General features: G+C 38.0%; 1 protein-coding gene across 7 annotated transcripts in view; it reads right to left on the minus strand.

Annotated features, from left to right (window-relative positions):
• MPRIP (myosin phosphatase Rho interacting protein) overlaps window positions 1-25,463 on the minus strand; it is a 241,755-nt gene that overhangs the window by 55,477 nt on the left and 160,815 nt on the right. For 3 of the 7 annotated variants that reach the window (XM_074206991.1, XM_074206992.1, XM_074206993.1), the window contains exons 6-11: window positions 15,846-16,053; window positions 11,543-12,056; window positions 6,317-6,458; window positions 5,219-5,341; window positions 2,815-2,871; window positions 531-599 (exon numbers count right to left, since the gene is read on the minus strand). In XM_074206991.1, the coding sequence (XP_074063092.1) occupies window positions 531-599; window positions 2,815-2,871; window positions 5,219-5,341; window positions 6,317-6,458; window positions 11,543-12,056; window positions 15,846-16,053 (1,113 nt within the window). The remainder of the gene's footprint in view (window positions 1-530; window positions 600-2,814; window positions 2,872-5,218; window positions 5,342-6,316; window positions 6,459-11,542; window positions 12,057-15,845; window positions 16,054-25,463) is intronic. The other 4 variants (XM_074206995.1, XM_074206996.1, XM_074206997.1 and 1 more) reach the window with 2 other exon arrangements.

A 25,463-nucleotide genomic window follows, 5' to 3' on the forward strand; every position in this document is an offset into this window, starting at 1 on the left:
CTGAGTCCAGATTTGAATTCAGGAAGATGAGTTCCTGATTCCTGATTGCAGAGGTGGCCCTCTATCAACTCCTCTACCTAGCTGCCCTGTTTATCCAGGTAACAAAAGGAAATACTGAACTCTTTTTTTTCTTGGGAGTTCAGCATGCTAAAACTATCTCACCATAAAGAAAACACAATAGACCATTCATCCTGAGCTTTTTACCTAATATTTTCCAAAGAAGAGACAAAAGCTGGTAAGTTACATTGCACACATATCTCCCTTAGGTGGAGTCTTCTAAAAGCTAAACATCTGAGGTAGAAAAACACTTAATAAGAACACCAAAAGCAGATCTCATTGTTCTCAAACTTTCCCAACAGGATCTAGACTAGGAAACACAAGACAATATACATTAGCACCCTTCAATAAACAAAGGAAGGAACTTGAGGCAAGAAGAAAGTGGAATCAATGGGAGCTAGATATCCCTGGATCTTGTCAGTCTGAATTCCCTCAGCTAACTCTGGAATAAAGGTAAAATAGAAGATGCTCACCTCCTCAGCTACCGAATCCCTGAAGTATCTCAGGCTCTGATCCGCTAGGACAAACCAGTGTTTCTTCCACTAAGAAAAAGAAATATAAAAGGATCCATGAATAGTTTTCAGGGCTCATACTCTCTGCCTGTCGGATTTGCAGCTGAGAAAGTATAACCTCTAGAATACTTCTCATGAACATAGGTAAAGCCAGTGACAATCTGGTCCCTCCCAGTGACTGGTGGCACAGAGGATTCTGCTTAGGCTTCAAGCACTCATGCATTTATGGAAGGATAACTCGTGAAGCTGTAGCTTCTCCAGTGAAAAGCCAACCCAGAAAGCCAAGAGCTGGGTTTCTTGTGGCAGGGTTCTCTCCAGACTCCACAGTGTTGGGTGCTTTGTGAACACAGCCCACTTGCTTTTCTGCCCTTAATCTATTTTCAATCCAATGCTACACAATTAGGGGTCCTACCCATGAAGCTTGGGAAAGGTGACAGGTGGTCCTGAGTGGTCAAACTGAGATGTACCTGGCTGACTAATGAGATAGGAACCTGTTTTGTTGTTGGGTGCTTCCCCCCGCCCCCCAGCCTGCAGCCAACAGCAGCAAACTAACCAGCTAAGTTCCCAAGTCTTCACTGTGGGGTGGCAATGAGAGAAACCCGGATCTTCAGGCAAAAACCAAGGGGATTGGATATGGAGGAAAAAGAAAAAAGAGCAAGATGACCTTTGGGAAGAATCATTTGGGAAACAAGAAGTTGATTTTAGAGCTGGTAGGAACCTTTGGAGTCCCTTTTTGGGGAAGGTTAACCAACCATAATTCATTGCTACTTGGAGAATTCTGGTTTTTTGGAGCTTCCCCTTCACCCCAACACCCAGGGAGGTCACTGCAATGACTAGTATGTAAAGTAGAGAATAAGGGACTTGTCATAGGCAGTCACATATGCTCATCTTTAGGTCAGTAGTTCCCATACAGGTTTAATGATTTGTATGTCGTGGTGGTGGTCAAAGTGATAGTAACGACAATAGCAATAACCAAAATAGCATTTAAGTAGCGTTTTAAGTTTGAAAAGTATATTACAGACATTTTATTTTATCTGCACAACCACTCTGGGAAGTAGGTGCTAATACTGCCTCTATTTTACAGATGAGTAAACTGAGGCAACTAGAAGTTACTTTCCCAGGCTCATACTATGTGACTGAGGCTCAGGTCTGTCTGACTCCAGGACCAGAGCTCAATCCACACCACCACTCGGCTTCACTTCTCAAGGACAGAGCAGGGTCTGCGGAAGAGGGAAGGAGGAGCAATGGGCAACTGATAGTTCCAATAGAACCATAAAGCAAACATTTGCATCAACATTGGGATTCAAGCTACATTCCACTGTGAGATGGTCAGATGGCCTTGCTCAAAGAGGCTAATGAAAAGTCAAGAGCAACAAAACTAACACACAATGCAAGTCCTCCACAAAGAAAACCAAAATGCCATAGGATCTTTCTACAAAGCTGCTCAATAATGTGGAAATTTATTTTGCTGAATTAAATTAATATGTATTAAGGGATTTTTAAAAATTTAGTCAATGAGGGGGAAGGATAGTAGGAAAGGCAGATTAAAAATATTTTTTAAAAAGCTGCTCAGAGGCAAGTAGAATATAGTTCCTTAAAATGCAGCCCTGGGATAAGGTCCCTTCTCTCTGGAAGCAGATGGGACAGATTAGTTTGGGCATCCTGAGGGAAGCAGCTACCTGGAAGTAAGTGTATGTAGAGGGTGTGTGTGTGTGTGTGTGTGTGTGTGTGTGTGTGTGTGTGTGTACTCTGTCCACCGCGCCACTCGGCTGCCCTGCAGCACATTTTTGAAGAGGACAGAGTGAGAAGAGAGAGAAAATATAATAGATGGTAGTGGGGAGGAATGGATATAGGGAATTACAATCAGCAACAGCAACTGTGGAAAAATATGGAAGTAACTTCTGTGATAGACTTATGATAAAGAATGTGATCCACCTAAGACAGAGCTGATGGTATTGTAACACAGACTGAAACACATTTTTTTCCCTCTTTCTTTTACTTTATTTCTCATGAGGTTTTATATTTTTGTGGGTTTACTATTAAACAAGAATATTTTAGTAATGTGTAAAGAAACTTAAAAAAAAAGAGTAGTTGGCATAGACCTCTTCCCTCTGAGATTCCCATTGATCAATAGCAAAAATATTCAATTAAATCAGGAAGTTTGGGGAAGAGAGAAAGAAGATGATACTTCCTTAATAAATCCACTCTCTTATTTATCTCCCGGTCAACTAGGCACAAAACTCACCTGGCCATCCTCATATTGCTTGGTCAGCCAGCCTTTCTTGAAGTTCAGCAGGTCAGGCTATGAAGAGAAATGGGAAAGTATTATAGGATAGCACTGAAGGATTTCATCCATTGCAAGAAGGCAAATGGTAGGAGTAGCAATGCTCTATGCCAGGTGACACAAGCATCTTCCTATTGGGAGGATGCTGAGATAATGAATGTTTTGTTTTGAGTAAGCATGTACTTTCATACTGCTACCTAACAACACGACTTATGTTGCTTTCCATTCCGTAATTAGATACTGAAGAAACTCCCCTGGAAAAGAGGGGGAAATTATGCTCAGATTTGAGTGGTAGTTGTAGAAGTAGATTTGGTCATCATCTCCAGTTCTTTGTATGTACAGCAGCAACAGCAGCAGCAGCAGCAGCAAAGATGAGTAGCTCTGACTCTTCATGAGAGATTTAACCACCTGCCCCTAAGTGGAACCACTATGTTGGAGTGATGAGTTCCAAGAAGAGATTTAAAAACAAAAACATTTGTTCCTCAATATGAATTATGAGGATGGCAAAAAAGCCCAGGTTAAGGAGTAAGTGATCCTCTTTCAGTAAGAAAGAGGAATATTTTTAATGGGGGCAGAGAAGAAAATTTGTCATCTCCAACAGAAGGGATAGGCACAATGCTGATCTTTTAAGCAAAATTCATTACTTAATGATAGCACTGACCTCCCCAGAATGATCTTGAGGCTGACTGACCAATTAAGATTGTTCCTTATTTACTTGTCTCTCTATAAACTAGGAATCAACCCCATAGTTGGAAAAACTCAAACTAAGTGATGCGGTAACTATTCCTGCCTTTTGGGGGGGGGGGGGGGGGGGGGGGATGTCTATCATATAACAGAAAAAATTCTGATGCAACTGGACTTTCACACAGATCTCAGAAGATAGTATACAAGCCCCTAAGAGTTCTTGTCATTCCTTATTTCTTCAATTTTTGCAAGATTAATTCTTGTCTGATTAAAGAATAGAATATGTGAGGATACATTCTTCTGGACTTGTCTTAATTCTTCACATTTCTTCACACAATTCTGTCCTCCTCACTGCCACTGACCAAGGCATTTCCAGTCCAGCATACTTAATTTATTGATGCATTCCATACATTTGACAAATACTAAAACCCTAATTTTCCACTATCAGGAATTGAATTTTTATACTTTTCATTGCAACTGTTAGGGCAGGTTAAAGAGGTCAAGGAAGGAGTTGTTCTTTGGAAATAACAAAGCAAGAGAGATGGTTATGAGAGCTTTCTGGGGTCATCTGCCTACTTCAAACTGGAGAGTTAAACTGAAGGTGAAAACCAATGCTCTCATTCTATGATGCCATTTCCATATGCACTTAATTTACCTCAAATCATAAGACAGAAGGTTCTAAATCAATATTCCAGTAATGAGATGAAAGTAGAGGAGAAAATAGTTCCTCAGTAGTAGAAACCAAGACACTCATGTCAGATGTACCATTCCATGAATTCAAGAATCTAATTATTGGACGGACACACACACACACACACACACACACACACACACACACACTGTGAAAAGGATTGGTGTTCTCCGAATGATTGATCTATATTTGAGAATTTCATTTTCTTCTCCAACCCAATGTTTCATCACTCCTTTGAAACCATAAGGATCAGAGACCTTGATTAGATCAAGACTACCGTGACTTTTAATATCAAGCACAGGAGAGAATAGCTGAGGACTGGTAAGATATATAGCACAATGAAATAAAAGTTTCACCAACAAATTCTAAAGAATGCCTATGAACCATCCAAGCATGTTGTACCCTGAGACTTATTCTAGGAAGACAAGATAGTCATTTTCTACAGAAACTTTTAAAATCCAAGAAAAAATGGATGCTGTCTCAAAATGGTTTTTTTTAAAAATCAGAACATTTGAGGAAGATAGATGGAGAAGCCTGAGTCCCCAGAGTCCTGATTTTTAATTTAGCCACTCTTTAAGTATAGGTGACTTGCTTCTGCAAGGAAACTTTCCCCAGAGATCACCATTAGGTTGTTCTTTAAGTCTCCTCTGCCTTTTTTGTGAGTACAAAAAAAGATAGGGGTTGGAGAAGTGCTTCTGGTCTCCCAAAGCCTAGAGAAAAGCTGAAAAAAAAATAGAGGTGGTGTGGGGGAGAGTGGTTTTTCTTTCAATTCACCCCAAACAGAGCCCTGGTATACAATCAGTATGGATGTAAAAACACATGTACACACAAGGTTTCAGGGTAGAGAAAGAAGATGTCAGACCCTAAAATGAGAATTAATAGAAAAGGAATAAGTGTGAACCGAAACAGAGGGGACCTTTTTCCTTGAAACCTCAGTTCCATGTCGCCCGGTCCTGTGGAATACAGAATGCCAGGACAAACTGGGCTCACCGTCATGGAGGACTCTGTGGACCTTCTATCCAGTGACTTGGCTCTTCTGTGTGGAGACAGGGGAGAAGCTGAAACATCTGGGATGGAGCCAACAGGAGAGGCGATAGCTTCTGTGGTGCAGTCCTGTAGCAGAGAGCAGCCTCCAGTCAGTATAACCCAAACTCATAAGGAAGCTGTAGAGTTGGGCTGAAGACCTTGAGGACAACCCTTGAAATCATTTATAAAGCCTCTGCTTAAGATGAAGTCAATGAAACCAAGAAGGAATTTTCATCAGAAGATTTAGGCTTCTCGAGCATGAAAGGGGTGGGATGAGGACACCCAACTGCCCCCTCTTTATGAACTTATGTACCTGTGGTTCAGAAGCCAACTTAGTTCATTTTTAGAGCAAGACTTCTCACTGAGATGTATTCAGTGCTTCTTTTCTTGAAACTATTTTCTAGACTGCACAAACCCCTCTCTCACCTCCCAATGCCCACTAATTCTCATATCAAGGCCTTCCCAGATTCACAGAAAGAATATAACTATCTCATGTGGAAAAAGGAAATCTGGAAGTAGTTAGAAAATTTCAGAGCCAGGTCAAGTCCTTTGTGATTCACATACATGTCAACTCAGCAGTAATAAAGGAAGAAGAAAGATAGGAGAGATGTAGAAATGAGGGCTTTGGAAGACACCAACTAGAAAACATATTCTCATCTCCTTTTTCTTTATATCTTACAGAAAATATAGGAATGCCACAGGTAAGGTAACAGCTGCCACCTGGGATAAGTAAAGTAAGTACTTATTTTTTGACCTTATAAAAGGAAGAACAAGGAGTGGGACTGTAAGAAGCAATTGTCTTTTAAAGATGACAGGAAAGAGGTATTTCATCCAGCCTCATCATTGGTGATTAGTCAATAACAAGAAGAAAGATGTTAGTACAACTTTTTGAGATACCATCTGGATCTGTATATTAAGCATCCAGCCCTGGGTGACATCCAAATACCTGTAATCATCAAAGATTCCTTCTGGCCAGTTAAGAGTCACATAAAGTCTCACCACTATGCAAAGCTTCCCCAGCACTGAAACAGAGGGGGAGATTGACTACCCAAAGGGGCTTACCCGTTTCCTGGGGAAAACTCTCTTCTCACTTCGGCCCTGGCGAGTGTCACTAGACAGCATGGGGTCAGCTGACAAGTTGGTCTCCATATGTTCAGCCTTCTCAATGTCCAAGGCTTCAAATTTTTCAATTACCTGGGACCTCCTGTAAAACAGAAAGGACACAGAAGCCACTGAATGGAAGAGGGGAAATTTATACATTGACCAAGACCACCCTTGATGGGTTCATTTGGATGCTGGCAATTCTTAAGAGTGTGACTTTGAACATCTGTTCAATGCTTAGTTCTATGATGCTCACTCCCTTCCCACTGTACTTTGTGTGTAAAAAGTAGAGGGAGTAGAATACAAGGACAAAGGGACAAAGAGAGCTTATTAAATTTGAGTTTGAGAAAGAGCTTTGTATACATTTAAATATTTCATTGTCAGATCAAGGTACCTAAAAACCTTTTTTTTTTAGGTTGTGAACCCCTACACCTTTCTCATTGCAGAGTTTTAATAACTAGCATAAAAAAAACTAGAACATTTCCCAAATTTTCATCATGAAAAATTTTCTTCCATAGTACATAATCAGGTTGTCTGAAGCATAAAGAGACAGGTCTGAGCCCCTGCATATTACCCCATGATTTTATTTTCACATTCTCATTTGAACAAATGGGCCAGTGTGTTTCTTACACATGCAAGCATACTTGCACACACACACACATACAGAGGCACATGCACACGTTTCCACATGTAAACAATCAAAAGGTAACCACCACCTTGCAGCAGGAAGGAAAAGATTCAGTTCCCAATATTATTCATTATTTGATCATGACACTGGCTTAGCCTCCTGCTGCTCTTGGTTTAGCAAGAAAAAGGCCCATGAATTAACATTTTTTGGCCAAACAGTAAAAAAGGATCAAAACCAAATTAAAATAAAAACAAGCAAGTTGATTTCATGTGAGAGGGCTGGATGCGCCATCAAGTTGTCTACTGCTGGAGACTGAGATGAGATGGGAGCGAAGCAGGTGGAGTAAAGGCGGATAACGTCACACAGCAACACAGCAGGAGAAGGTGGAGAGGAACAAGACCTGAAAGAAAACAAGGCTGGAAAATGAATGAAAAGAAAAGATTCTTTTAAAAGCAACAACAAATCAAACTTATTCAAAGAATTCAAGCCACAAAATCAAAGATCATCATTGAAAAAAGGGGGGGAATTAACAAATCACAGCTCTAAGAGGTTAATCCCACTGATTGAAGTAGATAAGGGGTTTCTGAAAGAAGTTAATCAGCAGTTCTTTCTCTAACAATAGCTAATTCCACCTCCCTCCCCAAATGTATCACCTTTTTAAAGTCACATCAGAGGAGAGAAACAACAAAAAACTAGCATGTTTAGTAACAGTATATGAGAATGGTTTTTCCAGACTCATTAGGTATACAGGTTGTTACTCTCTACCTTGGGCCAATTAAAGATTACTTGTCATGTTTCCTACCCCAAATCCCCAACCCACCCCCACACCCATTCCTGCCACATTTATCCAGGGATATTTGGAGGGCAAAGGATTAAAAGACTGCTGAGAAGAAGCTCAGGCCACTATGGACAGGCTCCAAGATTCTCCTTGATTGGCAGTTTTATTACATTCATTAAGAACAAGAGACAGAAGGGAACATAGTTGCCTCTAGGTCTTGACTCTAATGGGTAATAGTACCACAAACCCCAGAAAATTAAAATCCATCCCTGAGATGAAGAAATGAGGGAAGTGGTTAAAATTCTGGGACAGCCTTAGGAACCAGCTTATCCATGGGAAAGGCTAGAGGCAGATAGTTTTAGGATGCTCCATCTGAATATGGAAGAATCATATTATTTCAAAGGATATCAAATTGAAGTTTAAATCTCTGATTTGGAATCCTGTCCTTAAATCAGACAGCAAAGGCAAAGTAATAAGAAAGAGGAGAGACATGGAAAGCCATGCCATAATGCAAATCATGTGACATCTTTTAATGATGTCTTGACAGGACTCTAAGTAAAGCATCTCCAATATATTAAATTCTTTTAGTGAGATGCTAATAAATCAAAATGTGGTCAAAAGATTTTAATTTGGTTTTTCCTTTACAAGAATACTTTGCCCTCTGGACATTAGTAACAGAAAAAGACTGGAAGACAGCAGTAGAGAGCATTATCAGAACTACTGTGGATTTTTACAAAGAAGAGGAAGCAAGGAATAGAATAAACCATTTTACTAACATTATATTATTAGTAACACTTTATTATTATATTGTTATATAACTTCGTGCACTTTCTGTTTATTGGAAAGTTGCCAGTTCTCTTGAAAACAGGTTTATATTCATAGTGACAAAGCCCTCTATCAGCAACTGCCATAAAGACATGGAGATTGCATACTTCACTGGCACATAAGAAAATATGAAATTGGCTTAGATGTCACCTTAGCATGGTGACTCCAAGGATAACAGTGTCAATGGACTTCTTTTTACAGACCTATGCAGGGGGAATCAACACTGATTTTTAGACTCCCTTCTCCTGTTCTTGTGGCTGCTGCTTTCCTATAGTTAGAATTCAGCAGCTGCTCTGCCAAGTGAGTCAAGCTTTGTGTCAGGCTAAAGGAATGAGAAGTTTTAAATTCAACACTAAGCTCAGATAAGATTGATTTTGTAGAACAGCAGTAGGGTTTCCTACCAGGTTTGTCCCAGTTGCATCACCAAGAAATTGTTGCCTGAGAAATAAGGGGGGTGGGGGGGAAGCTGACCAAAATATGGCAGGCTTTTCTAGAACTAGTGAATGTGAATCAGAAAGCAGACATTATAATCGGGTTTCATCATGAGCAGTAAGAAGATGTTGTTACTTAAAACAAATCAGATCCATCATATTCAGAGATAAAAATAAATCCTCGCTTAAGGAGCAGAGTTGGTAAGCATGCTGAATGGAAGCAAAGATAAAATTCAATCCCAAATTATTATACAATCACTAAATTTCAAATGAATTTCTCTAAAAGCAGCCAAGCCAAGCAGATAGGCACCAAATGTTAATTCTCTGGTATGGTGCTAAACCAGAATTTTGCTAGCCAAATTAGAAAATTGCCATATACAGTTACCCTGCTTCAGAAAGCTGAGCTTCTCCCAGAACCGACCCCCCCCCGACCGATCTTTTAGGAGTCTGTTTTTTTTCCTCTAAAGATCAAGCTGAAAAGAGGATTTATTAAAATTCTGGAATTGTTCCTAGAGAAATCATTTTCACCTTGGCTTTTTTTACAGGGATTGAGAAGAAAACCCCAATGAAAACCCCCTGTGTATCTACAGAGTAAAAGTGAATTGACTGCCCTACCTCGATAAGAATAAGGCAACTATCCTTGCATCCCCTTCATCGAGTGCTTCAGTGATGGATGGAATAACAGCACATTGAGAAGGGTGTTCTCAATACACAATACAAGAAGTCTCCAATGTAGAGCCCATCTTGGACTCTAGTTTACTACCTGATATTCAGCATAAGGCAGAACTATTCAGGCAATATGTAACTGAAGTAACAAGAGATTCATTATACAAAGCTGTTTCAATTGTAAGGAAGAACTTTAGCATGGTGACTCCAAGAATAACAGTGCAGTGAAATAAGTATAGTTTTATAATTTAAAAAATCTGCATTGGTTCTAGACAACAATCAAATGAGTTAATGTGTAAAGTGCTCTGCAAACATTAAAGGACTATATAAATACTATCTTCATTCTTTCTTCAATGCTTTCTCTTTTTTAAGACATTTAGCAAACCTCCCTAAACACACTTAGTATTCTATGTTTCTTCAGAAGTATTTTCTTTACAAAGACATTAAGTTGATGTGTGACCTTTGACAAGTCACTTTTCTAGGTCTCAGTTTCTTTCTCTATAAAACCAAGGAGATTAGACTAGAGGATTCCAAAATCCTATTCCAATATTCCATCATATTAAAACCAGGGATCTCTTCATTATCCATGGTTAAAAAAGAAAAAGCAGTACTCAGAGAACAAAAACAGTCCTCTAAATTCTCAATAGATTATGCCCCAAACCCTTTGCCACTTAAAGAACACCTTTAATCACTGAAGATGTCCATTTAACTGTGAATTTTCATTTTCTGGGTTTCCAGCTGGTGTAAGAGTTTTCTATGAAAAAGCATTTCAAAGGTCCACACAGTGAGATTACTCACTGTTCCTTGGTCAACAAGACAAAAAGCAGCAGCTTCAGTAGCTAAGTTTCTCCATGGAACACCATGGAACCCTTTCTTGATTACAAATAGAGGCATGGCCACTTGTGGAGCCAAATTCAGCTCTGGTTTCCTAGCCAACCTGGAAACAGAGGAGCAAAGTTTCCACTAAGGAAGACTACAGAAGGGGGAATGGGGTTTTCTTAATCTTTTAGAAAGCAAGGAAACCCGCTTCATTTTAATGAAGATGTATGAGAAAGAGGAGAGTAGGATACAGTCCCACAAATTCCATCTCCTTCCAGTAAGACAGGATCACTGCCTGAATGATGTTCACAGCAATAAGGCTTCAGATTAGAATTGCATTATAGGTCCCAGCAGCAGGTTTCAAGTCACAATTTTAATTGTAATGAGGATTATGTAGGAAATAGGAGTCAAGTTTAAAGTTTTATGAATTTTGGACCTGGAAAATTACCTGGATTTTGATCCTTTCCACTTCTAACATTTATCTGAGTGACCTTGGGAAAGTCACTTCACTATCTTTTGACTCAGTTTCCTTATCTGGAAAATGAGGGGGAAGTGGGGATCCAGAGAAGTAAGATAATTTATCCTTTATGTTGAGGTTAAGACCTGAACACAGGTTAGGACTCTTTAAAAGCAGTTCCCTTCAATACCACTGGGCAACCCTCTCTTGCTTCTTTTGCTGCCATTGCCTGCTGCCTCAATAAGGACTAATTTAGATTTTATGGGACCAAATGGCTCTCCTCAAACTAGGCAAGCACTGCAGACACAGCTCCTGAGAAACTGGAGGCAATGGTACCAGCATGAGAACCTGGTCAGCAGCTACAGAGGAAAACCTACCTGAGGCAAAAAGATTCCGGGGCTAGTTGGACTATACAAGTCTTACTTTGGGAAACGGTGAATGGATGGCAGCAAGAAATCTGCCTGTATGAATTTTAGAAGGAAGTTCAATGCAAAAGGAAAAAGATCCCTGTGAGCACTGAGCCTTGCAAGTAGCAAAGGGAAACTCTGCTTCCCCTGTAGAAGCCCTTCCATCCCCTCCTTACCTCCTTTGGTTGCCAAACAGACGAGCCACCTCCTCCCTGCCAGGGCTGCGGGCCCGATTCTTGCGCTCCAGCCTCCTTCTCTCCACCTGGAAGGCCTCTCGATTACTGATCCTGATGGCCTTAGGCACGTCGGCCAGGGTGGTGTACTGCCTGCTGGCTTTAAAGGCAAAGAGGCGCCCCGGTTTCTCTGCTTCCCTCCCCCCAGCACCGCTGGAGTCCGAGTGGTTGGGGTGCCGACTTGCTGAATCCAAGGAGTTCAGAGAGATGCTGGAGACTATTCGACGGGCAGCCTGGGGACCTGGGAAAGAAAAGGGGCAGCCATGCTCCTGGAAAGGTATTTCTGGGTAACTATACCTGTTATTGGGGATGCTGGGGCTGGGAGGGGATGGTGGTGGTGCCAGCTGCTGCTCTTCTGTCTTCAAGTCTTGCTTAGTCTTCTCCAGGGAAAAGTAGCCACTTTCCACTCTGGCCTTCCGTCCACAATCTACGCGGTCACCATTCATGGTGCTCTCCTCTGAGTGAGGAAAAAGAAGAATGGGGGTGGGGGGAAGAAAAGGGGGAAAGCAGAAAGAGGAGAGAGACAGAGGACGTGTACTGAGCTTGGAGGCCACCTGGGGCTAGCTGTCATTCTCTATTTCAAAGAATTCTAACAGAGTCAGAATTTTTAAGAGTGCCTAGAAAATAAGTAGCAGACGTGCTCTCAGACTTCAATAGTTCTTTAAAGTCTCTTTACTGGGGTGGCTAGGTGGTGCAGTGGATAGAGCACCGGCCCTGGATTCAGGAGCACCTGAGTTCAAATCTGGCCTCAGAATACTTAATAATTACCTAGCTGTGTGGCCTTGGGCAAGCCACTTAACCCCATTGCCTTGCAAAAACCTAAAAAAAAAAAAGTCTCTTTACCCTTTCTCTCCTTCACTTCTCAACTCTCTGAAAAGGTTTTCCAAAGCTAACCATTTTCAATTATTTCCATTTTTTTCCCCTACTCCCTCCTGCCACCTCATTAACCCTTTGAAATTTGACTTGGCTCCCCACCATTCCATTCACATCGCTCTAAGGTCAGTGGCCATGTTCCCAACCTCCTTGACCTCCACTGCCTGACACGCTGACATTCTCTTCCATGACTGTCCTGAGATACCACTCTCCTGGTTCTGCATCAATGGCCACTCTCTTCATGCTTAGCACCTTCCCAGCTCCTCAAGATGAGCTTCTCCTATGTTCTCTTCTCTTCCTTCTTAACTTTCTCCTGGAAATCTTGGCTTTTTCCTCATGTGGCAACCTCATTCACTGAAACAACTTCAACTACTGCCTCAAAATAGATTATTTGAAGATAGACATCCCTACCCCATGACCTATGTTCTGAGTTCCAAACCTGTTTTTTAAGCTGCTTTAAAGACATCCTTACCCCAGATAGTCCACCAGCACTTTAAACTTTATATCTCTGAAATGAAGCTCCTAAACCTGTCACTCTTTACTCATATGCTTGAGACATCACCATTATCTAATCACTCTTGTCCTCAGCCTTGGTTTTAACTGATTCATCTTCCATCACCTGGCATATCTAGTCAATGATGAAGGTCTGTTTCTTCTATCTCTAAAATATCTGTGACATCAGTTCCCTTGCCTTTTTTTTTCATCCCAGATATCTTGGGTCCTCACTAGTACTCATCTGGAAAATTATTATAGTATCCTAATAGGTCTTTCTGCTTCAACCTTCTACCTTCCCTAACTGATTCTTCATCCTGCCATAATCTTTCTAGTCATATTAGTCCACTATATAGGCTCCTTACTGCCTACTAAGTTCAAACTTATGCTTAGTATTCAAAGCCCTTCTTAGACTGTCAACAATATGCATTTTCAGTCTTATTCCTTATTATCTTCCATACATCCTTTACTTAAAAACCGTTTTGTTCTGGTTTTGGTCCACAAAACCTTTTTCACTTATGTTCACACTATTCTTAAAAATACATTTCCTCTACCTCTTCACCAGTGACTATTCTTTAAAAGACAATTCAGCTTCTATGCCTTTCATTAACACCATGACTTAATGCCTCCCAATCATTAGCAACCCTCTTCTCTAAGACTTTATATGATACCATGTTTTATATCTCTCGAATACACTGAAACAATACCGATTGCTAAAGTTTTCTATGTTTTGGTCTTCTTCTCTGATTAGACTGTAAAGTCAATGAAAGTAGAAATCTTATCTAATTACTAGGTAGTTTCTAGAATTCATCACAGGTCACTATGATCAAATGGTTGTTAATTAATATTTTTAACAAATTCATCAACAATAGTCAGAGTGGGCAATTTCTGTGGCCCCATTTACCAGACTATCATCTGGCTATCTTCTTTGTCAGAGAATTCTTTCGCCAACTTTTTTCAGAGTGAGAGACCTAGGCAACTTTTACCTTTTCTCTAAGGATATCGTCACTTAGTTTTCTAAACCAAAGATCAGCAAACATGGTCTGATGACACAGAATACTAGGCTTTTGACCCAGATGATCTGCATTCAGATATTATCTCTGACACTTGCTAGCTGTGTAACTGAGGACAGGTAGGTCACTTGATCTTTAAGAATATCAATTCTTTCATCTCTAAAAAGGATATAATCCTTTTAGGTGTCTATCTCACAGGCTTGTAGAGAGAGTCTACAAAGAGATCACAAAGTGCATAACCTACATAAAAGCATTTTGTGACCTTTAAAGTCCTAGATGTCAGCAGTTATTTTATTTTCTTGAAAATCAAGTCTGTCTCCCTCAATACATAGAATTTGAGTTAAAATAAAAATGTCAAAGAGCACAGGGTCAAGCATAAGTGCCTAGAAGCTTCACTGAAGATCTCCTGTTATACTGGCATTGAAACATGCCCTTGAGTCTGATCATCTCTACAATTCTATTACTATTTTATTGTCTAGGTCACATCTCTCCATCTTCTCTAAAGGAAAAGTAACACTCAAGACATATGCCCATTGCACCCTACACTGGCCAAGTTTGAATCAAAACTGATACCCAAATGAGAAACTGTGTTAAATCCTCTTCCTCCCTTGCATCATCTAAAACTCTTCCTTTTAAGACTAGAGATTTGAGGGATATGAGGTTCAGATAATTTTCTAAAAATCAGTAATTAATAGTGGTGAAAATAATTTACAATCTATAACAACATAAGAACCTTTAAAATGCTTGAAATCTTTTTTTGTCTCTGGCTTATACAATAACTATTTTGCCTAATGAGAACATCATCAGGAAAAACTAAAGTAGTAAAAGATATTCAAAGAAGGGACTAAGAAAAGGGGGGGAGTAACTAGAATTCAGAGCTGAAGTTTGTTAAGGCTAGAAGTTCCAAAAGAAATTAACTGTGTACCAGGAGGCTAGACTTTTATTCAAATTTTAAAATTTATTTTATTATACAAATTTTACTCAAATTTTATTCAAATTTTTTTCAAATTCAAAAAATTCAATTTTTTTCAGGTGCAGTTCCCCACAAGATGTCACCATAGGGAGAAAAGAAAAGGTATCATGTTTGCATTCAGGTGAGTTATTAGGAGAAGTGGGATTCCCCAACTAACTAATAATTTTTAGGTGAATCCTTGCTAAATCTTGTCTTGGATCAAAACAAATGACAGATTCATACTCAAAAATCTGTTTGCTATTCATTGACCATGGGACCCACCTCAGCCTAGAGTTTCTGAGAAATCAAGAAGGTCAGTATGAGGTGCCCAACTTTGCTTCAGGAAGTCCTCTTCCATTTTTACTCATCGTAGAAAAAACTAAGGATGGACCAGTTATCAGTACACCTGGGTTCCAGTCCTAGCTTGGCCAAAACATGATAGTCAGAAGTCAGAAGTCAATTCCATAACTTCTTTTTGGCTCCTACTTTCTTCAGTATATAATGAAGGAAATGGACTAGTTGTTCTCTAGTTTCTTCTGACTGATGTTCTAAGGTTTTAGAAACCTTATGAAAAATTTATGAAAAATGTCTCAAGTTGCTTTTGAGGGAAAGGCACAGTTTGAAGAGTACAAGTTCATACTGTAGTGAGAGAACCTTTTCCCAATCAATTCCACTTTACAAAGAGTTAGAAGGACATGAATGGTCCATTTGCATTTGTTTATTTTCAATTGGTGAGAATAGAAACTAAGTAAACTCATGGGTACATCATTTTTTCAAACCTAATTTTGCTTCTAGTATAGAAAGTCAGATAAAAAAAATATAATTTCCCCTATAATTCAGAGAATTTTTTTTACCTGCTGGGATAATCCTAGTTATCTATTTTTATCTTTGATGAGCAGGATCTAGGGTGTCTTACCTTCTTTGTTTTCCAGCCCAGGTTCTTTCAATGAGCTGCCTGGGAGGACCTGACTTGATCCAGAACTTGCTACTGGGCTAAGGGTACTCCCATCTGGTTGGTCCTTGGCCCTTATCTCCTCCTGCCAGAGTGTTGACTTGGTGGTGGGGATTTTTTCTGCGCTTGGAATGTTGCTGCTAGTGACGGCCATCTTGGCAGGACCAGGCTCCTAAAGAGGAAAAACAGAAGTATTCAGTGGGGTAGAACCCAGGGGCATTTTGTTTCAAATTACTTTAGAATCATAAAGGTAATGACTTTGTTCATCTGTAATCCTTTTGTCTCGAATTTTGGCATGATTCAAACTGAAGAGAGCAAAAAAGGTACCCAAAATGTGTAGAGGGGAAAAATTGAAGCAGTGATCCAGAGGGAGAGGGAGAGGTAAGGGGAAAGGGGAAGAGGAGAAGGGGGAAAGGGGAGAAGAGAGGAGGAGAGAAAAGGCGAAGGGAGAGGAAGGGGAGAGAAGGGGAGGGGAGCAGGAAGGGGGTAGGGGGAAAGAGGGGAGGGAGAAAGTCTATCCCCCCCTTTTACCCTAAAGAGGTAAAGAATATTGTTCAAATTTAGAGGAAAATTTGAACACATCAAAAAGCAGAGAGCATGAGTCCCAGAAGAATTCAACCCACTCTCTAAACCATATCATTCCTTTTTTTTTCCTTCATGCTCTTTATATAGGTCACATAGAATAATGTTACAAATCATTAATTACAAAAAACTGGAATAATGAGGTTTTACCTCACACTCATCAACTGGCTGATGAAACATAAAGAAGTTAGTGTTCAAAGAGCTGTTGGAAGCCAAATACATTAATGTGCTGCTGTGGAGCAAGGAATTGGTAAAAAAAAAAACATTGTGGAAAACAATTAGGAATTACAAGTGAACGGTTTACTAAGTAGACCAGTCTTTATTCCAGCAATCTCCTTAATGTTTATATAACACAAGGAGGTCAGACACAGAAGAAAAGATCTCACATATACTAAAATATTCACTTCACATACATAAATATGTACTAGTTGTTGATAGTCACACTTCTTCTGTAAATAGATAATAATTAGAGAATGACCAAATGAACTGTGATTTTAAGAACGTAACGAAACACTTTTGTGCTGCAAAAATGAGGAGTATTAAGAATTCAGAAAATGTTAGGACGAACAGTATAAACTGACTGATGCAATGGATAGAAAAGCAGAGCCAAGAAAACAATATGCATGACTACAATAATATAAAGGGGAAAAAAGACACTAAAAGACACTTGAACTTGGAGGAAATGCAGAGACCAATCATATACTTAATTTAGTGAACAGACAATGTTAACATATTTCCCTCCTCTTGGAAGAGATGACTATAGGTGGTGTTTATGCTGTCATTTTGTCACATTATTAATTGGAAAGAATCTGCAGTCATGTGATACAGTGGTATCAAACTCAAAGACATTAGTATCTCTGCAGGATATATATATTGACTTAGTCTTAAAACATAATATCATCTGGGTTTTATGGGATTTTACTTATTTGTTTAAAAAAACTTATGAGTTTTACTTATTTTGTTAAATATTTCCAAAATACCTTGTCATTTGCTTTGGGTCACTCAGCATGTCTGACACCTCTGATCCAATCCAACCTAGAACACCCCCCCCAAAGAAATTCACTCAATCCTGTGTTCCATGAATAGACATCCAATCTTGGCCTGAAGAGCATCAAGGACAAGAAAGTACACATCTAGGGGTATCTCACTTCATTTCTGGATAGTACTGAATGTTAGGAAGCTTTGACTGAGAGGTAGCCAAAATGTATTCTTTGCCATTTCTAGATCAAAGATAAAAGGTCTAATCTCTCCTCATGAAAACCCTTCAAATACTAAAGACAATTATGACAATGTTCCCCTCTTCCCTATGAATCTTTTCATCAAGCTAAACATTCCCACTTCCTTTCTTGGATACTAAATCAAGGTTGCCACCTTATCATTGTCCTTAAAACCTCAAGCCAGACCCTGATGACTATACTCTAAATGAGTTCTGACTTGGGCAGATATAGGGATATTATCCCTTTCCTTTTCCTCAAAGCTATGACCCTATTAATGAATTAAATGGTTTTTGTCTGCCACATTACACTACTGACATAAATTGAACATTTGATTCAATAAGACACCCCTCCCCCATTTTTTTCTGACTGCATCTCCTCTTCAATGGGAAGTCATCTCAATACATTTTAATTATCTCATATTTATTATATATATACACTATATATATATATATATATATATATATATATCTGTAGCTTGTTTGATCATACTCATTTTCTTGTTGTTTACCTCATTAGACTGTGAGCTTCTTGAGGTCATGGATTTTTGTCCTTTTTATTATCCCTAATACTTAGCACATTGCCTAATACAAAGATGGCATCTACTTATAAAGCTGAATTTTTGCATCCAAGTACAAAACTTTAGGCCTGTTGTGTTTTCTATTATTTGATTCAGTCCATTGTTCTGACCTGTTAGGATCATTTTGGATCCTAACTCTTTTGGCCAATGTGTCACCAAAACCAAAGAGAAACAGCAGCAAGCTGTTAAAGTAGTCTAATACTACACAAGAAGATGATGAGAAGCCTGTGAGTACAAGTGGAGATGGGGAGAACAGGACATGGCAGAGTGGGTCAGCCAAAGGGTACAAAAGCAAGCTCCAGGAAACAAGTCTGCTAAGCAAGGATACTTAATGGGAGTGTGAGCCTGATGCCACAGTCTTATGGAGATATAGAGGGAACAGAGCCATGTGGCCAGAAACTATCCCCATTTGAACAACTGAAAGCAATTTAAAAAAATACTGAGTTAAGAGAAGCACAAGAGACTAACCCAGAAGAATAATTTCACAACAAATATGAGTTTCACAAGCTCCTATTGAAGATTGGATATAAAAATAAAGAACTCTTGATAAAAAGAATAGAATTGGGAAGAATTTTTGAAAATGCAAACAAAGAAGACAAGAACAACCTAGAAATAAATTTATCTGCACAACAAAAGAGGTCAAATGAAGTATTTATATTTTAAGGGGGAAGATGTTCCTTTAGAATTCTACTTTCTTCAAAGATGACAAACAGAATTAGCAAAAAGAGAGAGACTGATGCGTGGTTTCGTTCTGTTTTGATTGTTTTCAAGAAGGGAAGGAAAAATACAATAGAGAAGAAATGAGAAAGTAGAAAGAACTAATTTTTTCTCATAATTGGGTATATCAGAAGAAAAATTTACAAACATGATGACAGAAATAGCAACATGTGAAACTCTAAACTAGACAAAGGAAAATTGATTACACACACACACACACAATTTGGTACAGAAAGATATTAAATGCAACAAGGAAGCAGGCATGGGCAGTAAGGCTGAAAAAAAAAATGTCCCAACTTTCAATTAGAGAGGGCAGGTGATGGGAATTTAAAAATCAGTTTTAAGAACTAGGTATCAGAGTCTGGAACAGATGAAAAGAGAGGGAAGTGGGAGAAAATCACTACTAAATTACAAGCTATAATCACATTCTTTGTAAAGAAGGAGAGGCAAAAGGGGCCAATTAGGTGGTGCAATGGATAGAGCACTGGTCCTGGAGTCAGGAGGACCAGAGTTAAAATCCAGCCTCAGACACTTAATAATTACCTAGCTGTGTGGCCTTGGGCAAGCCACTTAACCCCATTGCCTTGCAAAAACTTAAAAAAAAATTGCCTAGCCCCATTGCCTTAAATAAATAAATAAATAAAATTGTTTTTTAAAAAAGGAGAGGCAAGAAGAAAACAGTTTAACAGGATGCAAAGGAATAAAATATTAACCCAATGGTCGATAAATGTGAATACATATAAAGGGGAAAGCAGTAGGATGGTTTGAAAGGTAAAATCTCACTACATGTTTACAAGAAAAATATACTTGAAACAAAAAAAAATTCAGAGTTAAAAGATATCATAGGAAAATTTATTTTGCCATGTGACAATTCAAAAAAGCAAATTGTAAACATGCTACTGACAAAATAATAGTAAAAACAGATATGACTAAAAACAATAAGAAAATAATGTTATGTTTAAATGCACTCCAGCTTATTAAGCTGCAAAAAGTACTAAGACTTCTGGGACAACTGCATATACAGGAGGGCAAAGCATAAAAAAACAACAACTAAAGAATAAACAGCAAGATCCATTAAATTTGGAAAGCTAGACCTAGAAAAATGTTAACAAAAAGTATTCAGAAAAAGAAGTAAAAGACATAAAGACCATTTTTCAGAAACTGACCATAGACCAGGGCATTAAAAACCTCATCAACAAAAGCTGAAAAGTATACAATGGGAGCAGCTAGGTGGTGTAGTGGATAGAACGCCAGCCCTGGAGCCAGGAGGACCTGAGGTCAAATCTGATCTTCCTAGCTCTGTGACCTTGGGCAAATCACTTAACCCCATTGCCTTGCAAAAACTTAAAAAAAAAGTATACTATGAACATATTTTGCTTAACAAAATATAGTTTATGAGAAAGGTCATTTAAAGAAAGGATTCAAATTAAATGAAAACTAAATAATATAATCCTAAAAATTTACAGTCAAAATAGAAAATGATCAATGTTGAAGGGAATGTGGAACTGGGACACTGCACTGTTGGCAGAGTTGTGAACTAATCCAATCATTCTGGAGAACAATTTGGAACTATGACCAAAGGACAACAATATTGTGCATACTGTGTGATGATCAACTATGTTCTTCTGAGTAACTGTGATCAAAGACAATTCTAAAAGACTTGTGTTTAAAAATGCCATCCACATACAGAGAAAGAATATGGAATCTGAATGCAGATCAAAGAATACTATTTTTACTTATTAAATTTGTTTTTTTCTTTCTCATAGTTTTTCCCTTTTATTCTGATTCTTTTTTCACAGTATGGGTAATAAGGAAATACGTTTAACATGACTGTGCATCTAAAACCTAAATCTACTTGCTGTCTTGGAGCTGAGGTGGGGCAGGAAGAGAGGAATAAAATTTTGCAAAAATGTTGAAAACTTTACATGTAATCAGAATAAAATACTCTAAGATTAAAAAAAAACCTTTCTGGTCAAAGAATAAGTCAGAAAAAAGAGAAATAATTTTATAAAAGAAAATGAAAACTCTGGGGATGTAATCAAAGCAGTCCTTGAAGAAAAACTTTATTTCTAAACACCAAGCGGGTCAGCGAATCAAGGGAGACAGAGGTAGGAAAGTAACTCTAAAAACTCACAAGACAGGCATTTTGATAATCAAGAGACAGTTTAAAATGAAAGCAAAATTGAATCAATAAAAATAGGGGCTGTTAAAAAATAGGCTATTAACTAATCTGATTTTTAAAGAGGAAGACTAAATTGTAAATATTAAAATGAAAAGACTTCACAAACTATTGAGATGAAGGAAATCATTATAAATATCCAACCACTTTTATGCTAACAAATCTGATAACTTAAGTGATATGGATGAAAATCTAAAGTGCTCAGATTAACAGCAAAAGAGAGCATTTAAATAACCAAATCTCACTAAAAGAAAATTCCCAGAGAAAGGAACCCCAGCAACAGATGATTTTAGTAAAAGTGAATTTTATTAAATCTTCAAAGAAAATAACAAAATTAAATTGTTTGCAAAAATAAGAAAAAGGATGATCCTATCAAATATCTTCTATGAGGTAAATAAGTTTCTGATACCTTAACAAGATAAAAAGAAAGCAGAGAAAAAAAATTAAGAATGCTACCTATGGTGAATATTAAAGCATTACTATCCACCATAGGTAATGGTCTTAATAATAAAATATTAATTAGCAAAGCTACTATGACAACAAATTCAAAATTTATATACACTGTCTTGGTTGGATTTATATAAAGAATACAAAGAATGACTCAGCATTAGGAAAATATAAATATAACTAATTTTAAGTTGATTTTAGTTGTAAAGTCATATTATTAACAGATGCATAAAATATCTTTGAAAAATACAGTATCCATTGGCTAAAAAAAATATTTTTAAATTAGAGGAAGAAAGACTGTTTCTTAATATTGTAAACTGTATTTGTCTATACAAAAGTTATCATTAGTTATAGATAAGGAAACATTATAGACTCTTCAGTAAGATCAGAGATAAAGGATATCAACTGTTAATACTATTATTTAATAGAATCTTACAAATGTTAGTTATATCAATAAGAAAAGGAAAAATTAATTAAGGGAATAAGTGTAGACAAAGAACAAAATGATCACTTTTTTTGCAACTGAATGATGTTTTATGGCTTTGGGATCCCGAATATCCAATTGATATAACTAATAACTTCAGTCAGTTGTTCAGTCAATTCAGACTCTCCATGGCCCAGTTTAACAGATGAGGAAGCTGAAGTACACAGGGTCAAGTGACCTACCCAGAGTCACCTAGCTAGTGTCTTGAAACAGAATTTGAATTCAGAGAGAAGAGTTTTCCTTATTCTAGACCCAGAGCTCTATCCATCACTCCACCAAATAGCCTTGCCACACCTAACTTTTTCTTTGTGCTATTCTTATAGTAACAAAATTCACCCAAACTAACATGTCAAAAAAGCTTCACCTATCCATGGATGTGAAAGTTAATCTCCTTCCTTTCTATAAATTTATTAACTATTTTTTACTTATCTTTATTATCAAGGTTCTAATATCCATGCAACATTTGTTATGATGTGTAGTGTAAGACATTGGCTATAAACTTTTCTACTATATTGCTTTCCAATTTCCTCAGTGATTTTTGTTAGCTGGGAATCTCATACCCATGTAGCTAGTATCCATGAATTTATTCAATCCTATGCTACTCTAGTTTATGCATTCAATCTGGTCTATTCTTCAACTTTTCTATTTTTTTTAAACCAAATAGGACTGAGATCCAGCACATTATTTCCCATGAGGTGCTTAAGTTTTTCTTCCTTTGGATGAATTTTGTTACAATTTTGTCAAGTTTAAAGTAATTCTTTGGTATTCTGATTTGTATGGCAATAAATATGCATAAATTAATACAGGTATTATCATCCATTTTTATTCTAATGCCATGGCCCAACCATGAACTATCTTTTTATTATTTAAATCACTTTTAATTTTGCAAAACATTTTTCAAAATTTTCAGATAGTTCTTGTCTTTTTTTTTGGTAGATAGACTCCCAAATATTTTATATATTTTCTTGTTGTCTTGAATGAAATCTTTCTATTTCGTACTGCTGGATTTTTTAAAATAACATACAAAACTACTAATCATTGCTGAGGATTATTTGATATCCTGATACTTTCTTTAATAGAGTTAACTTACTGAATTTTTCACTTGGATCTCTATGCAGCTAAGTGAACCAGTGAACAAAAAGTGTTGGCCCAGAAGTCAGAAAGACTCATCTTCCCGAGTTCAAATCCAGCCTCAGACACTTACTAGCTGTGTGACCCTGGGCAAGTCATTTAACCCTATTTGCCCCCATTCCTCATCTGTAAAATGCACTAGAGAAGAAAATGGCAAACATTCCAGCGAAGAAAACCCCAAATGGGGTTATGAAGAGCAGATATGGCTCAAATGATTGAACAACAAAATTCCCCTTCCTTCAGAAAGATGAAATGTATCACTATGGGATATGAAGAAGTTTAGCTGCTTTTCTCTTACCAGAAAGAGAATTTGAGTGAGAGTGAGAGAGAGAGAGAGAGAGAGAGAGAGAGACAGAGAGAGAGAGAGTGAGTGAGTGTGTGTGTGTGTGTGTGTGTGTGTGTGTCTGGATAACTGAAGCTCTCACCACTACTAAATCACGCCAATGCCAGACTTGTAATTGGCTTTCTAAACCCTTCACTTCTTTCTGTTCAGTGGTTATAGCACACTCCAATGCCAATCTTGTCTGTTTCATTGCCTATTAATCTCCACCCCAAATGTCTCAACCATGTTTCACCTCTTCACAGCCTATATCCTTTCACAATTACTTCTTAAAATACAAAGCTATCCCCCACCTCACAGCATACTTCACCTCTTTCCTCTAATTTATACCTATCCATGGTCCAGGTAAGGATTTCATAATATCAAGTCTTAGTTATTATAGCATGTCACTTTCTTTTTACTTAATTCTTTTTCTTTGTTTTAATAAGAGAGACACATAGACACATATACCATATACATATCACACACACACACATGTGAGTATGTACAGGAGAGTTATTAAGTCAATAGGTGTAAATAAAAGTCATCAATAAATTTTTAAAAAGAGATAATGCCTTGTAACACACTTTAAATAATTATATATCTATTTATTTCTAGGAATCTTCAATAATAAACAGCCCACAAAAGTCATATCTGCCTAGTCCATAAGCCATGAATTAGAGTTTCAATCTCCCATTTGACTAACAGCCCCCACCCAACACCATCCTTTCCATCATAAAGTACATATTCTTCATCCAGCTTCTATTCTGAATTCTGCCTAGATTTCTCTATGTGGGGAATGCACCTTTGCCTTGTAGGGTTAAGGTTAATGTAAACAACCCTGGCTGGAAGAAGAAAAGATCTTGTATTCTGGAACACATATTGTGGACCCCAAATTCTAAAGGGAGGAGGAGAGTGGCAGTGGTCCAAACTAACATCACTTGCTGATCACAAAGTTCACCAAGAACAGACTCTACATAAAACCACAAGAAAAGTAGGCACAGGAACAGTTTTTCAACAAGCCAGTCCTTCCACAACTTTGGAAACAGCTATTTGCCACCCAAGCCAAGTATATTTCATCAGAGAGGAGGAAAAAAAATAATGATGAGTGGTATCAGACAGTACTGGGTCCCTAAGGAAGGAAGGGCAAGTTGTTAATATGCTTCTCAAATGACTTTTGCTCAAATGAAGTAAGTAGAACCAGGAAAACAATAGACACAATGACATTAACAATGGTAATAGAAAGAAATACAGCAGCATAACAGTCAACAGTGAAGGCTGAGAAATTATAATGCCCAAATTTACCCACCTGAAAGATTTGAAAAAAAAAATACCTTCCCTGATCAGAAAGATGGGGTCTAGATAGGGAAAAAAATTACATTTTTATATTACTGAAATGTAATTAGGGGTTGTTTCCCCTTTAATTCTTGTTACAATGGAAGACTTATTAGGTTGGATAGGGGAAGAAGGATATCTCAGGAAACAATGTGATAAAAACAAAAGTCATCATTTCTTTTTTTTTTTTTTTTTTTTTTAGGTTTTAGCAAGACAAATGGGGTTAAGTGGCTTGCCCAAGGCCACACAGCTAGGTAATTATTAAGTGTCTGAGGCTGGATTTGAACTCAGGTACTCCTGACTCCAGAGCCAGTGATCTATCCACTGCAACACCTAGCAGCCCCTAAAAGTCATCAACTTAAAAATCACTTACTTCCACACCTTCTGTAAACACAAGGCTATGAGGACTGGATTTACATTTTGCCACTAAGCATTTGTGTAATTGGCCCAAGAAACAGATTCCAGGAATGTCATTCTGTAAGAGTGATCCAGATGGAATCTCCTCCTGTGGTGGTTTCATGAACCAGTCAGACATGAGATAGGGTACATTTGTGGGGAAATGGCTTCATTAAAAACCGGCAATGCCAGTGTTGC

This window comes from Macrotis lagotis, chromosome X, assembly GCF_037893015.1.
Source record: "Macrotis lagotis isolate mMagLag1 chromosome X, bilby.v1.9.chrom.fasta, whole genome shotgun sequence".
NCBI classification, from domain to species: Eukaryota; Metazoa; Chordata; class Mammalia; order Peramelemorphia; family Peramelidae; genus Macrotis; species Macrotis lagotis.